This window comes from Brienomyrus brachyistius, chromosome 4, assembly GCF_023856365.1.
Source record: "Brienomyrus brachyistius isolate T26 chromosome 4, BBRACH_0.4, whole genome shotgun sequence".
NCBI lineage: Eukaryota > Metazoa > Chordata > Actinopteri > Osteoglossiformes > Mormyridae > Brienomyrus > Brienomyrus brachyistius.
In genome coordinates, this window is record NC_064536.1 from 23,206,935 (window position 1) to 23,222,831 (window position 15,897).

At 45.3% G+C, this 15,897-nt stretch overlaps 2 protein-coding genes across 2 annotated transcripts in view; both read left to right on the forward strand.

The window, feature by feature from the left end:
• Positions 1-15,897, forward strand: part of LOC125739920 (uncharacterized) — a 645,903-nt gene that overhangs the window by 619,044 nt on the left and 10,962 nt on the right. The window contains exons 23-25 of the mRNA XM_049010480.1: positions 8,681-8,998; positions 12,733-13,059; positions 13,468-13,785. Coding sequence (XP_048866437.1) covers positions 8,681-8,998; positions 12,733-13,059; positions 13,468-13,785 — 963 coding nt within the window. The remainder of the gene's footprint in view (positions 1-8,680; positions 8,999-12,732; positions 13,060-13,467; positions 13,786-15,897) is intronic.
• Positions 1-15,897, forward strand: part of LOC125739853 (polymeric immunoglobulin receptor-like) — a 187,209-nt gene that overhangs the window by 18,475 nt on the left and 152,837 nt on the right. The gene's annotated exons all lie outside the window — the stretch shown is intronic.

The window sequence follows — 15,897 nt, forward strand, 5'->3', positions numbered from 1 at the left end:
TTGTTTCCGAAAACATGCCTGTGGGTTAACCCTATTGTCACTCCCATACCGGCCCTCTGTCACCTGTCCGAGTGGCTTGAATATGAGGTAAGGATACAGGGATATGTAGGGATGGGAATTGTTAACATTTTTCAACTGTTGTTGAATAGGGCAATTTGCTGAGACAATAGTGTCTATGCGGGAGGCCCAGTGGCCCAGTAGATGGTGCTGTTGCTTCACACCTCCATGTTTGAATCTCACTAATGCTGTCTTTATGGAGTTTGCATGTTCTCTATAAGTTGTGTGTGTTTCCTTGTGTTGTTCAAAGACATGCAGTCAGGCTAATTGGTGTCTCTAAATAGGAATGTGAGTCTGTGTGCCCTGTGACTGACTGGTGTCCCATCCAGGATGTACTCCATCCCTGTGCCCTGATTGTTTTATGTGTCTGTATGACTGTAATAAAAGGTTTACTTTCATATCAGCATTAGCCCTAAGGGAGACATCCCATAATACAGGTCCTGCTCTTTATCAAATACATGAGTGTCTGATCTACATGTTACACCTGGGAGCTGAACTAAAGCCTCTGGATTTGGCTAATTCTAGTTTATGATGAATCTTTGTAAAATGACAAATACGCAGACTTTTCCCACAGACAGTCACCAGTGATACAGCCATGTGTTTTGTGTATATTCAATTAAATCCATATTTTAAAACCATATTTATATCCATATTTTTCTGCCATGTAGGGATTGTTACTAAAGCTTTGCAGAATGGGTTATTATAGATGGTTAATAATTACAGAAAAGGCCAGTGTTACAGTTGTACTCTGTATTAGTTAATCCAGGTCCATCATAAATTTATTATGATATATTAATGAAATATTTAATCTCAGTTTGACTGTGGGTGACATGGCATATGAACACTTTTGTCATAACCGTAATTTATTATTCTGTATCCAACCAGCCTATTAAATATTTTCAGAATTTTTATTTCAGTTTTAGAAAGGACTTTGACAAGGAGGAGAAAGGCAGAGTATATGACACTCTATGTAAATGTAGAAAATGAAAATGTCTGCCCTCTTGCGGTGAAACAATGTATAATAGTGAAATACGTATCCTTGTTCCCCGCAGATATTTTTCTCCAAAGGATGGATGAATGAATGAATGAATGAATGAATGACCGACCCAGACTGTAAAATCAAATCTTCTTTATATTCCGTAATCATGAATAAGCTGAACAGATAGTTGTTTATTGAATGAGCTGTTCATCAGGAAGTCAGTCCAGACCAGGCCCTGCCCCCCAGCCAACAGGCCGCCTAGAAGCTTACGGCTGGTCCAGTTAGACAGCACTAGGTGATCTGGGTGTTGGGGGCGCGGGGGGAGAGGGGTATGGTCACAACAGAGGGAGAAGTTCCCCCCAGGAAGTATACTCAGCAAGAAAAGAAACGTCCTCTTTCAACTGTTTTTACTTTCAGTAAACTGAATGTGTAAATAAATGTATTTGTATAAACACTAAGAGTCAACAGCATAAACTAAAAATGTTTCACAATGTGTCCCTGAATGAAGGGAGGCTCAAAATCAATGGTACTTGTGTGGCCACCAGCTGCTTGAAGTACTGCAGTGCATCTCCTCCTCATGGACTGGACCAGATTTGTCAGTTCTTGCCGTGAGATGTTACCCCACTCTTCCACCAAGGCACCTGCAAGTTCCTGGACATTTCTGGGGGGAACGGCCCTAGCCCTCACCCTGCGATCCAACAGGTCCCAGACGTGCTCAATGGGATTGAGATCCGGGCTCTTCGCTGGCCATGGCAGAACACTGACATTGCTGTCATGCAGAAACTCACGCACAGAACGAGCAGTATGGCTGGTGGCATTGTCCTACTGGAGGATCATGTCCGGATGAGCATGCATAAAGGGTACCACATGAGGGAGGAGGATGTCTTCCCTGTACCGCAAGGCATTGAGATTGCCTGCAATGACAACAAGCTCAGTCCGATGGTGATGTGAGCACTGATGGAGGGATTGTGTGTTCCTGGTGTGACTCGGGCAGTTGTGGCCATCCTGTACCTGTCACGCAGGTGTGATATTCGGATGTACCGATCCTGTGCAGGTGTTGTTACACGTGGTCTTCCACTGCGAGGATGATCAGCTGTCCTTCCTGTCTCCCTGTAGCGCTGTCTTAGGCGTCTCACAGTGCGGACATGGCCCTTATTGCCCTAGCCACCTCAGCAGTCCTCATGCCTCCCTGCAGCATGCCCAATGCACGTTCACGCAGATGAGCAGGGACCCTGGGCATCTTTCTTTGGGTGTTTTTCACAGTCGGTAGACAAGTCTCTTTAGTGTCCTGCGTTTTTAGACCTGTGACCTTAAATGCCTACTTTCTGTAAGCTGTTAAGGTCTTAACGACCATTCCACAGGTGCATGTTAATTAATTGATTATGGTTAATTGAACATGCATGGAAAACATTGTTTAAACCCTTTACAATGACGATCTGTAAAGTTATTTGGATTTTTACAACATTATTGTTGAAATACACAGTCCTGAAAAAGGGACATTTCTTTTTTTGCTGAGTATAGAAGCAGAAGGTGAGGACAGCTCACTTAATTATCAGTCACTGTATCTCAGTGCTGCTTTACTTTGTCTTTCTTGACAGGGAAGTTTATTGTCCTGCAGACAGTTTCCTGCTGATGTAGAGCCCCAGCCACACATGCCACAGCCAGCCATTGCTGTAAGTGATGATGTTGGTCAGGTGGGCTGTGCAAAGGCAGCATGACGATAAAGTTTGTGGTCAGTTGCTGAGAAGGAGCGACACCCCATGTAAACGGAACAGAAGAGTGCAGAACCTGTATAAACCAAGCGGAGGGGAGAAAGTGGGTTTTTATTGGACTCCAGGAGTCCTGGTCACAGACAGAGACAGAGAAACAGTGAAAATATGGAGAATCCAGGAGGGAGTGTCAGTCTCCACAGACCTGAGGTCAGTAAGACCCAAATAAGTGTATTTTATCTGTGTTTTATCTGTAAGAATCTCTGTAATGAAACAACAGGCTCTGAACTTGGGGGTCTGTGTCTGTTGGAAGCTGAGAGAAACACAAACAGCTCTCAGTCTGATAGGACTGCTGATAAGACCCAGGTGAAGAGAATCAATGTGCTCATCACCTGACTTTGCCCCCACCCCCAGGACACCCCCCACCCATGTCTTACAGAGACACCTTCCTATTACACTTCTTGTTTCCTACTGATCCACAGATATTAAAAGGACCTACTGAAGTGGTACTTAAACTGTATAAGACATAGTAAAGACTGAACCAAAGGCCTGAGGACAGACCCTCTGTATACAGCACACAGTGTTTATACAGAGTCTCACCCTCACATGCTGTATGACGACATTTCTGCTGTTCAGAATAAGTGTCTGAGAATATTTTCTATATCATGCTAATGATTTAGGTGCTTTATGCTCATGCACAAGAGAAAAGTGAGGGAGTTAAGAACCTAGAGCTTTAAGAGACAGTTTGTGCAAAAAGCTATGACTCCAGTAAAACAGAAAACAATTGATGAGGAACTGGCTAAAATGATTGCACGTGATTTCCAACCATAGTAATTCATTTCACTAATAAATTTACATTATTTCTGGTAATAAATTCATTTAAGCACCAAAATAATTCTGAAGAGCCACTTGGGAGCCGAAAGAGCCGTCTCTTTTAAAAGAGCCGGAATTCCCATCACTACTACTTGCTTGCGTATTCACCACGTAGTCACACTTGCGCATTAGAGCTAGTAGTGGAATGAGCTGCACACAAACACTGTTAAATCTGCTCTTACTACAGCGTCTGCAAACATCTTGCGCCTTCAGTAGCATCGTGGGTATGTATTGTGTTATTTTTATCTGCGAGCACCGATCCTTGTTTTGATGTTTGATACTATAGCACTATATTTTTGGTTAAACTTATATTTGCAGTAAAGAACAGAGTGATAAACTTATATTTGTATATTGCACTGTTTAGGTATGTACATGAAACGCAAACTCGCCTGAAAGTAAATGGTAGCGTTTTGTACTTTCAGTTTTACACTTTCCCTGCTCAGTAAACCTGTGTACAAAGGAACACGCTGTCTTCAGAGTCTTGATGTGGGAAAGAGTTAGCTGGCTGTCTAGTCATACAGGATGTGTAATGAGGGCAGCACAACAGTACAACCTCACATACTTGTCAGACAGCTTATATCTTGTTTTCATTTGGATCGTCAGCTCATTAGATGGATTATCAGTTTCCTCTCTAACAGAACTCAGACAGTAGTTATATATGACTGCACATCTGAATCCATCTCTGCCTCCACTGGGTCACTGCAGAGTTGTGTACTTTCTCCTTTACTTTTTACTCTGCATACTGCTGATAACAGTGTCATCATGCCTCTTCACAGTTGGTCAGATCATTCGCATGAACCCATAATACAAGAATCTGTAGACTGGTGTGATAAATCCTTTCTGGATTGAAATGTGTCCAAATAAAAAGATATGATCCTCTCACTAAACCACATTCACATCCCGCAACAGCAATTCATGTCACTAATGTTAGAGTTGCCCAGACCTACAAATACTTGGGTACTGTGTTTGATGACAGACTGAGATTTAGTGACAATACAGAAATCACTGTGGAAAAGTCCAGCAGTGACTGTATTTCCTACGTAAATTAAACCCATTTGGAGTAGATCAAAGACTACAGATAATGTTTTATTCTTCTTTTATTGAAAGTATTTTAATGTTTTTATTTATTTGCTGGTTTAAATCTGTCAAATAGATAACAATCAACTACATGGCGTTGTTAACCTTTATTGGACAAACACATAGATCTCTAGTGCAGTTTAATTCTGAACAAGTCCTTAAAAGGAATGTAAGGTTATCAATGACCCCACCCATGTCCTATATGGTGACTTTCATATGTTGCCATCAGGAATGTGATTCAGACCCCATGTATGCAAACCAAATAGGAGGAAGTTTGTGTTTGTTCCAGAAGCCATCAGACTGGTGAACAGTAACAGTGCAGGTGATGGTCAGTGTAGCTTGTAAAGTTGCACTTTAACTAAACTTAATGTCACATGCTTGTCTACATAACTATGTATGCATGAATTTTTATTTTAGTGAGACTGCTTTTGAATTGAATTTTACAAACAGTTTTAAAGTTGTTAGTAGGGGCTTGGGCAGAGTAGTATTGTTTTTGAAAATACCGTATACCGTGGTATAATGTCTGGACAGTAAAAATGATCTGGACAGTAAAAATGTAAAAAATAGATAAGCAGATACCTGCACATCTCCTGCAACAATTATTCTTCTGCTATTTCTTGGTTGACCTCTGCTCTGTAAAAGTCAGGGCTGCCACGTACTGGAAACATCTAGTCAATCTCCGGCAGATAAAAAAAAATAAATCTGGGCTACACGCACCTGATGATGAAATTTACATCACCTCACCAGATCTTACGTCACCTGCAGAAAAGGAAAGTATGAATTGGCCTTCAGATTAGACCTGGTTGTATTTTATTCTGCTGCAGGTTTGGAGAAGTAATTAAGCTCTAGCTGGGCAGCATGGGGGCTTCACACCTCCAGGCTTGTGGTTCCAGTATCTGGCCCAGCTCTCTGTGGTGAGTTTGCATGGTCTCCCTGTATCTGCACTGGTTTCCTATGAGCTCACTGGTTTTATATTCAAGAATACATAGTCCAGGTGAATTGATGCCTGTAAAAGTGCCCATAGTGACTGTGTGTGAGTGTTTGCCCTGTGATAAACTGGCATCCTGTCCTGGGTGTTCCGCTGCCTTTGTGACAGACTGGCATCCTGTCCTGGGTGTTCTCCTGCCTTTGTGACATACTACCATCCTGTCCTGGGTGTTCCCCTGCCTTTGTGACAGACTACCATCCAGTCCTGGGTGTTTCCCTGCCTTTGTGACAGACTGGCATCCTGTCCTGGGTGTTCCCCTGCCTTTGTGACAGAATGGCATCTTGTCCTGGGTGTTCCCCTGCCTTTGTGACAGACTGCCATCCTGTCCTGGGTGTTCCCCTACCTTCGTGACAGACTGGCATCCTGTCCTGGGTGTTCCCCTACCTTTGTGACAGACTGGCAAACTGTCCTGGGTGTTCCCCTGCCTTTGTGACAGACTGGCATCCTGTCCTGGGTGTTCACCTGCCTTTGTGACAGACTGGCATCCTGTCCTGGGTGTTACCCTGCCTTTGTGACAGACTGGCATCCTGTCCTGGGTGTTCTCCTGCCTTTGTGACATACTACCATCCTGTCCTGGGTGTTCCCCTCCCTTTGTGACAGACTACCATCCAGTCCTGGGTGTTTCCCTGCCTTTGTGACAGACTGGCATCCTGTCCTGGGTGTTCTCCTGCCTTTGTGACAGACTGGCATCCTGTCCTGGGTGTTCCCCTGCCTTTGTGACAGACTGCCGTCCTGTCCTGGGTGTTCCCCTGCCTTTGTGACAGAATGGCATCTTGTCCTGGGTGTTCCCCTGCCTTTGTGACAGACTGCCCATCCTGTCCTGGGTGTTCCCCTACCTTCGTGACAGACTGGCATCCTGTCCTGGGTGTTCCCCTGCCTTTGTGACAGAATGGCATCTTGTCCTGGGTGTTCCCCTGCCTTTGTGACAGACTGCCCATCCTGTCCTGGGTGTTCCCCTACCTTCGTGACAGACTGGCATCCTGTCCTGGGTGTTCCCCTGCCTTTGTGACAGACTACCCTCCTGTCCTGGGTGTTCTCCTGCCTTTGTGACAGACTGGCACCCTGTCCTGGGTGTTCTCCTGCCTTTGTGACAGACTGGCATCCTGTCCTGGGTGTTCTCCTGCCTTTGTGACAGACTGGCATCCTGTCCTGGGTGTTCCCCTGCCTTTGTGACAGACTACCATCCTGTCCTGGGTGTTCTCCTGCCTTTGTGACAGACTGGCATCCTGTCCTGGGTGTTCTCCTGCCTTTGTGACAGACTGGCATCCTGTCCTGGGTGTTCTCCTGCCTTTGTGACAGACTGGCATCCTGTCCTGCGTGTTCCCCTGCCTTTGTGACAGACTGGCAAACTGTCCTGGGTGTTCCCCTGCCTTTGTGACAGACTGGCATCCTGTCCTGGGTGTTCTCCTGCCTTTGTGACAGACTGGCATCCTGTCCTGGGTGTTCCCCTGCCTTTGTGACAGACTACCATCCTGTCCTGGGTGTTCTCCTGCCTTTGTGACAGACTGGCATCCTGTCCTGGGTGTTCTCCTGCCTTTGTGACAGACTGGCATCCTGTCCTGGGTGTTCTCCTGCCTTTGTGACAGACTGGCATCCTGTCCTGGGTGTTCCCCTGCCTTTGTGACAGACTACCATCCTGTCCTGGATGTTCCCCTGCCTTTGTGACAGACTGGCATCCTGTCCTGGATGTTCCCCTGCCTTTGTGACAGACTGGCATCCTGTCCTGGGTGTTCCCCTGCCTTTGTGACAGACTGGCACCCTATCCTGGGTGTTCCCCTGCCTTTGTGACAGACTGGCACCCTATCCTGGGTGTTCCCCTACCTTGTGCCCTGTGCTGCCTCAGATCAGCTCCATGCTCCCTGTACTGTACTGACCCTGTGGAAGATGTGGAAGAAAGGACCTGGTTTGCTCTCTGGCCCTAAAACAGGACTGCCCAAATGGCAAATTCTGGACTGAAACACAATTCAGTCCAGTCGCCCCCCCATCCCTGGTCAGCAAATGATGTGGACCTTGGCTATGTGCCCCTGATGGGGATGATAGCTGAGTGACCCTCCCCTAGGACACACCTGTTTTGTTTTCCTGTGTCTTTCGCTTGTTCTTATGCAAGATGACAGTCTTGCTGTTTCACCTCCTCAATGTCCTCTTAAACCCATGTCTCTGTGCCATGACTCCTGGTACAAGTGTTACACAAACTGATAATATATAATATTAACCAGAGATACTGTGATGCTGAAAATGTGAATTCAGTTGGTTGTTTTCCCCACAGGTGCTGACAGTGTGTCCTCAGTGAGATGGGTGTCTGTACAGAGAGGAGGATCTGTCACCATCCCATGTTTCTATGACAACATGTATCAACAACATGTGAAACACTGGTGCAGAGGGAGTTACTGGAGTTCATGTACTCCCATAGTACGCACTGACTATCCACATATTAATGGTGAAGTGTCAATCAGAGATGATCCTGACCAGCGAGTCTTCAATGTGACCATGAACAATCTGACAGCTGGGGACTCTGGTACCTACTGGTGTGGTGTGGGGATCAGCGGAGGTTTAGCTGTTGGAACATGGATGCAGCTGTCAGTCACTGAGGGTAAGATGTCTGTACTGCAGACTGTAGCCAGTGAGATGCACAGTATGTAACATGTCATTCAGTCAGAAAGGAAGGACATTAACACAAACAGAGGAGAAAATATTTTAATAAATAGTTGAAACCAAAAATTTACATAAACTTCAGAAAAAGACACAAAAACTTTTTTCTCACTGCCGGACATTTAATCAGAGTAAATCTGTTTTAGGTCAGTTAGGATCAGCAATTTTTTTTTGTATTTGTTAAATATCAGAATAAAGAGAGAATTTTACTTTTTATCCTTTTGTCCTTTGCTTTAGCTTCATATGCATATGAAATATATGTGTATAATATGAACATAACTGGCTCATATTCATGACAATTTTATTGTTATGTAAATATCTCAGTGTTCCTTCCTAATCTGTTTTCAGGTTCCCCAGGGCTGTCAGTGGACAAACAGGAGGTGACGGGTGTGGAAGGAGACAGTGTCACTGTTCAGTGTCGCTATACAGACAGTTACAGTCGGAAGCAGTGGTGTAAGGTCAGGCGCTCCTGTGTATCAAGGTCTTTGGGTTTGGATGGGAGGCCTGTCCTGATCAGGGATGACAAAGTAAAGAAAGTCTTCAGTGTGACAATGAGGGGACTGGAGAGGAAGGACAGAGGCTGGTACTGGTGTGATACTGGAAAAGTGCAGATCCCAGTTCATATTACTGTCAGTCTGAGAACTACAACCACAACCAGCACTGAACGTAAGTATTAACCTAAAATCTGATTGTGAATCATTTATGCTTAAATTTGCTTAGATAAATAGTAAATGAGCCCAACAGCCTTACTCATGAAGGGGGCCTGTGTGTTTTGCTGGATAAATTGGTGGGGGGGGGGTTGTTTTCCAGGGAATAACCAGGGAAGATCCAACCGCTGTCTGACACCCAATCAGCACAAGGCTCTATATTATACAGCTCTGGAAAAAATTAAGATATCACTCCTATATTTTTAAACCGATCAGCTTCTTAAAATCCTGGTTTAATCCTGGATCTGCTGGCAGAAGGTTACACTGCGCAGCAGGCTGCTTCCAGGCTCAAAGTTACTAAGACAGCAGTAACAAGAACAAAACAAAGCAGGAGACACTGGGAACGACCAGAAACTACAGTATCCATGTAGAGGGTAGAAGCAGCTTTTTAATGCCAGAGACGACTGTCAGCTTATACGGCTGTGACTCAGAAATCAGAGGATGACCTCATGTGACCTTAAAGAACATTAAATGGTGTGAAGTGCAAGGAATAAAGCAAGTAAGAGGCTTTTCATCAATGAGAAACAGGGAAGAGCCAGGTTGGAGTTTACCAGAAAAAGTACATTATACAGAGACACTTTCCCATGAACTGAGAAATAAGTGAAACCAAATGTAAAGAGGGGAGGAGAATTTAGATACTGGAAATGCCAGTTTATACATGGAGATGATCTCAGCACGGAGCCGATTAGAACACATATGTGGATGTTAACCATGTTAACCACACTGACCGTGCTTGAGGTTTTTGAGGATCCACAATCATAACCTTAGTCCCATTCGCCAGGTTGGCTGCGTCCATCTGCCATTTCTGCCTGTTCTGGAGGGTTAGTAGGTCATACCTGGTCTGGAGGGTTAGCAGGTCATCCCTGGTCTGGAGGGTTAGCAGGTCATCCCTGGTCTGGAGGGTTAGCAGGTCGTCCCTGATGAAGCTCCTCCAGAGCTGGTCAGCAAGTACCTGGCTCCATCTCCTTCGGCTGAGTCGCTCTGATGTGAGGAAGGGCTGAATTTGACCGCCCCATCAGGGGAGTATTTGGTGAGATGGGATCAGGATCAGCTACATCCAAGGACACTTAATCCGTTCTTCCTTAGCTAGTACAGTCCGCAGTATGTGGGCCTAAGGTGCTGTACAAGGCTGCCTTCACTGAGCAGGTGGAGCACTAGGTGGATTAATGCGGGAAGTGATTTTCTGGGCTGCCAGTTGCTCCTTTATAGAGGATCCTAAAGCATTAAGAGCCTCTCAGCTCAGTACTACAGTGGCTCCCTTAAAATTGGTGCCCTGGCTTCCCTCTCCATGCAGTACATAATGACGAGGAATGAGTCTGTGTCAAGGCTAAGCATGACATCTAGGTACAACACTCTTGTAGTGAGACACTTATAAATGATACCCCAGTGATTCTCCTGTCTCCTACCGATCTTCACTAAGAAAGGACCAAATCAGTCCATACCTGTAGAGTAAAATGTTGAACAATGCAGTCTCAAACTAGAGGGGGGCAAATCAGCCATCTGAGGGATTTACCACGGTGTCTGTGACACGACATACATCCAAACTGTTTCTCTGGACTGTTGTCTTTCCCCTGAGAACCCAACAGCACCTCCTCAGTTCCGCAAAAACATGTTCTGGTCCTAAAAGATGCAGCTGCTCATCATAACCCTTAATCCGCAGTGAGGTGACCCTATGGATTGGATCTAGCATTGGGTTACGCTGCATCCTGGGCTCTGCCATGGCATGTGTGTAGGCGGCTTCCTACCTTGATTAGGCTTGTGTCAAACTAAGGTGTGAGCTACACCAACCTACTGCTGATAGGTACAGCTTCAAGACAAGCGTACTCTTCAGGGAGACTCAATCTCCACACGTCAGAGGAGTTTCTGTTCAGCTGCTCTAAAATCATCAGCCATGGGGCTGCAGCCCCTGCTGGCTGCCCTGTCAGACTGCTGAGCAACTGGTTTCACTGGGGCAGTGAAGGATTGGTAATGACCTCCAGCCACTGGAAAAAAAAACTTAATACTGTTCCACTCCATCCCAACCAGTGTGGTGCTGAGGCAATGTGCTGTATCAGCATACGCTCCTTACCACTCTCTCTTTTTCATTAAATGCAGAACAAGGGATCACCTATTATGGTTTTTGTCACTTCCTGTTTGAGTGCAGAGGTTAAATGTAGACTGACCGGATGATTTCAGAACTGACTGCAGTCTTCTTTTTGTCCACTATGTGGCAGCAGTATACAGGAATGGTCTTATTCTGTCTTGTGGCTGATGTGTGTATAAATTCATATACCTAGATAGCATGGAATTCTGCATCCAACTTTGTCTTACGGATTTAGGTTGGAGTGAATTATATATTAACAACAGTATGTCAGAATTATATTATACACGATATTTTGACCAGAATGTTAATTAGAAAAATATTCAGATTTGCAGATATAGCCATGTGTAGTTAAAGGAACAGGAAATCTGACTGGAATGGATTCCTAAGAGAACTTTGTGACAGACTGGCATCCTGTCCTGGGTATTCCCCTGTCTTTGTGACAGACTGGCATCCTGTCCTGGGTGTTCCCCTGCCTTTGTGACAGACTGGCATCCTGTCCTGGGTGTTCCCCTGCCTTTGTGACAGACTGGCATCCTGTTCTGGGTGTTCCCCTGCCTTTGTGACAGACTGGCATCCTGTCCTGGGTGTTCCCCTGCCTTTGTGACAGACTGGCATCCTGTCCTGGGTGTTCCCCTGCCTTTGTGACAGACTGGCATCCTGTCCTGGGTGTTCCCCTGCCTTTGTGACAGACTGGCATCCTGTCCTGGGTGTTCCCCTGCCTTTGTGACAGACTGGCATCCTGTTCTGGGTGTTCCCCTGCCTTTGTGACAGACTGGCATCCTGTCCTGGGTGTTCCCCTGCCTTTGTGACAGACTGGCATCCTGTCCTGGGTGTTCCCCTGCCTTTATGACAGACTGCCATCCTGTCCTGGGTGTTCCCCTGCCTTTGTGACAGACTGGCATCCTGTCCTGGGTGTTCCCCTGCCTTTGTGACAGACTGGCATCCTGTCCTGGGTGTTCCCCTGCCTTTGTGACAGACTGGCATCCTGTCCTGGGTGTTCCCCTGCCTTGTGCCCTGTACTGCCTCAGATCAGCTCCACTGATTCTGTACTGGATACGCATATGGAAGATGGATCACTAAGCTAAAATGCAGTTCAGTACTTACCGTATGCCATTCAAAAGCCAAAAATGACTGAATTTGATGTATTTACAAATACAGCCTTAGTGTTAAAGGGGTGTGGTCACCACAAAGTGATTATCCCATTCATTCTCCTCACTGTGCCTTTATTACCAGCGACTTAAGCTACTGGTTTTCCTCTCAGACCCTAAAACAGGGCTGCCCAAATGGCAAATGCTGCACTGAAACAATTCAATCCAGTCCCCCCCCATCCCTGCTCAATAAATGATGTGGACCATGGCTATGTGCCCCTGATGGGGATGATAGCTGAGTGACCCTCCCCTAGAACACACCTGCTTTGTTTTCCTGTGTCTTTCCCTTGTTCTTATAGCAAAATGACAGTCTTGCTGTTTCACCTCCTCACTGTCCTCTTAAACCCATCTCTCTGTGCCATGACTCCTGGTACAAGTGTTACACAAACTGATAATATATAATATTAACCAGAGAGACTGTGATGCTGAAAATGTGAATTCAGTTGGTTGTTTTCCCCACAGGTGCTGACAGTGTGTCCTCAGTGAGATGGGTGTCTGTACAGAGAGGAGGATCTGTCACCATCCCATGTTTCTATAACAACAGATATCAGCAACATGTGAAATACTGGTGCAGAGATTATTATTCTTCAGATTCATGTACTCCCATCGTAAGCAGTGACTCTCCACAGAAGAAGGATGATGTGTCAATCAGAGATGATCCTGGCCAGCGAGTCTTCACTGTGAGCATGAACAATCTGCAAACTCGGGACTCTGATTACTACTGGTGTGGTGTGGAGATCAGCAGCGGTTCAGCTGTGGGAACATGGATGCAGCTGGCAGTCACTGCGGGTAAGATGTCTGTACTGCAGACTGTAGTCAATGAGATGCATAGTATGTAACATGTCATTCAGTCAGAAGGGAAGGACATTAACACAAATACAGAAAATAATATTTTAATAAATAGTTGAAACCAGAAGTTTAGATACACTTCAGAAAAAGACACAAAAACTTTTTTTCTCACTGCCGGACATTTAATCAGAGTAAATCTGTTTTAGGTCAGTTAGGATCAGCAAATGTTTTTTGTATTTGTTAAATGTCAGAATAAAGAGAATTTTATTTTTTATCCTTTTGTCATTTGCTTTAGCTTCATATGCGTATGAAATATATGTGTATAAAATTAACATAACTGGCTCATATTCATGACTATTTTATTGTTATGTAAATGTCACAGTGTTTCTTCCTAATCTGTGTGTTCAGGTTTCCCAGGGCTGTCAGTGGACAAACAGGAGGTGACGGGTGTGGAAGGAGACAGTGTCACTGTTCAGTGTCGCTATACAGACAGTTACAGGCAGAAGCAGTGGTGTAAGGTCAGGCGCTCCTGTGTATCAAGTTCTTGGGGTTTGGATGGGAGGCCTGTTTTGATCACGGATGACAGAGATAATAACATCTTTAGTGTGACAATGAGGGGACTGGAGAGGAAGGACACAGGCTGGTATTGGTGTGATAATGGAACCCTACAGATCCCAGTTCATATTACTGTCAGTCCGAGAACTGCAACCACAACCAGCACTGAAAGTAAGTATTGACCTAAAATCTGATTGTGAATCATTTATGCTTATGTTTGCTTAGATAAATACTAAACGAACCTGACCGTTTTACTCATGAAGGGGGTCTGTGTGTTTTGCTGGACAAATTGCGGGGGGGGGGGGGGGGGTGTTTTCCAGGGTATTACCAGGGAAGATCCAACCGCTGTCTGACACCCAATAAGCACAAGGCTCTATATTATACAGCTCTGGAAAAAATTAAGATATCACTCCTATATTTTTAAACCGATCAGCTTCTTAAAATCCTGGTTTAATCCTGGATCTGCTGGCAGAAGGTTACACTGCGCAGCAGGCTGCTTCCAGGCTCAAAGTTACTAAGACAGCAGTAACAAGAACAAAACAAAGCAGGAGACACTGGGAACGACCAGAAACTACAGTATCCATGTAGAGGGTAGAAGCAGCTTTTTAATGCCAGAGACGACTGTCAGCTTATACGGCTGTGACTCAGAAATCAGAGGATGACCTCATGTGACCTTAAAGAACATTAAATGGTGTGAAGTGCAAGGAATAAAGCAAGTAAGAGGCTTTTCATCAATGAGAAACAGGGAAGAGCCAGGTTGGAGTTTACCAGAAAAAGTACATTATACAGAGACACTTTCCCAAAAATTGAGAAATAAGTGAAACCAAATGTAAAGAGGGGAGGAGAATTTAGATACTGGAGATGCCAGTTTATACATGGAGATGATCTCAGCAGGGAGCCGATTAGAACACATATGTGGATGTTAACCATGTAAACCACACTGACCGTGTTTGAGGATCCACAATCATAACCTTAGTCCCATTCGCCAGGTTGACTGCGTCCATCTGCCATTTCTGCCTGTTCTGGAGGTTTAGTAGGTCATACCTGGTCTGGAGGGTTAGCAGGTCATACCTGGTCTGGAGGGTTAGCAGGTCGTCCCTGATGAAGCTCCTCCAGAGCTGGTCAGCAAGTACCTGGCTCCATCTCCTTCGGCTGAGTCGCTCTGATGTGGGGTAGATCACCTGAGGAAGGGCTGAATTTGGCCGCCCCATCAGGGGAGTATTTGGTGAGATGGGATCAGGATCAGCTACATCCAAGGACACTTAATCCCTTCTTCCTTAGCTAGTACAGTCCGCAGTATGTGGGCCTAAGGTGCTGTACAAGGCTGCCTTCACTGAGCAGGTGGAGCACTAGGTGGATTAATGCGGTAAGTGATTTTCTGGGCTGCCAGTTGCTCCTTTATAGAGGATCCTAAAGCATTAAGAGCCTCTCAGCTCAGTACTACAGTGGCTCCCTTAAAATTGGTGCCCTGGCTTCCCTCTCCATGCAGTACAGTTACATAATGACGAGGAATGAGTCTGTGTCAAGGCTAAGCATGACATCTAGGTACAACACTCTTGTAGTGAGACACTTATAAATGATACCCCAGTGATTCTCCTGTCTCTTACCAGTCTTCACTAACACTGCATCCTGGGCTCTGCCATGGCATGTGTGTAGGCGGCTTCCTATCCTAATTAGGCTTGTGTCAAACTAAGGTGTGAGCTACACCAACCTACTGTTGATAGGTACAGCTTCAAGACAAGCGTACTCTTCAGGGAGACTCAATCTCCACACGTCAGAGGAGTTTCAGTTCAGCTGCTCTAAAATCATCAGCCATGGGGCTGCAGCCTCTGCTGGCTGCCCTGTCAGACTGCTGAGCAACTGATTTCACTGGGGCAGTGAAGGATTGGTAATGACCTCCAGCCACTGGAAAAAAAAACGTAATGCTGTTCCACTCCATCCAAACCAGTGTGGTGCTGAGGTAATCTGCTGTATCAGCATACGCTCCTTACCACTCTCTCTCTTTCATTAAATACAGAACAAGGGATCACCTATTATGGTTTTTGTCACTTCGTGTTTGTAGTGCAGAGGTTAAATGTAGACTGACCGGATGATTTCAGAACTGACTGCAGTCTTCTTTTTGTCCACTATGTGGCAGCAGTATACAGGAATGGTCTTATTCTGTCTTGTGCTGATGTGTGTATAATATTCATATACCCTGATAGCATGGAATTCTGCATCCAACTTTGTCTTATGGATTTAGGTTGGAGTGAATTATATATTAACAACAGTATGTCAGAATTA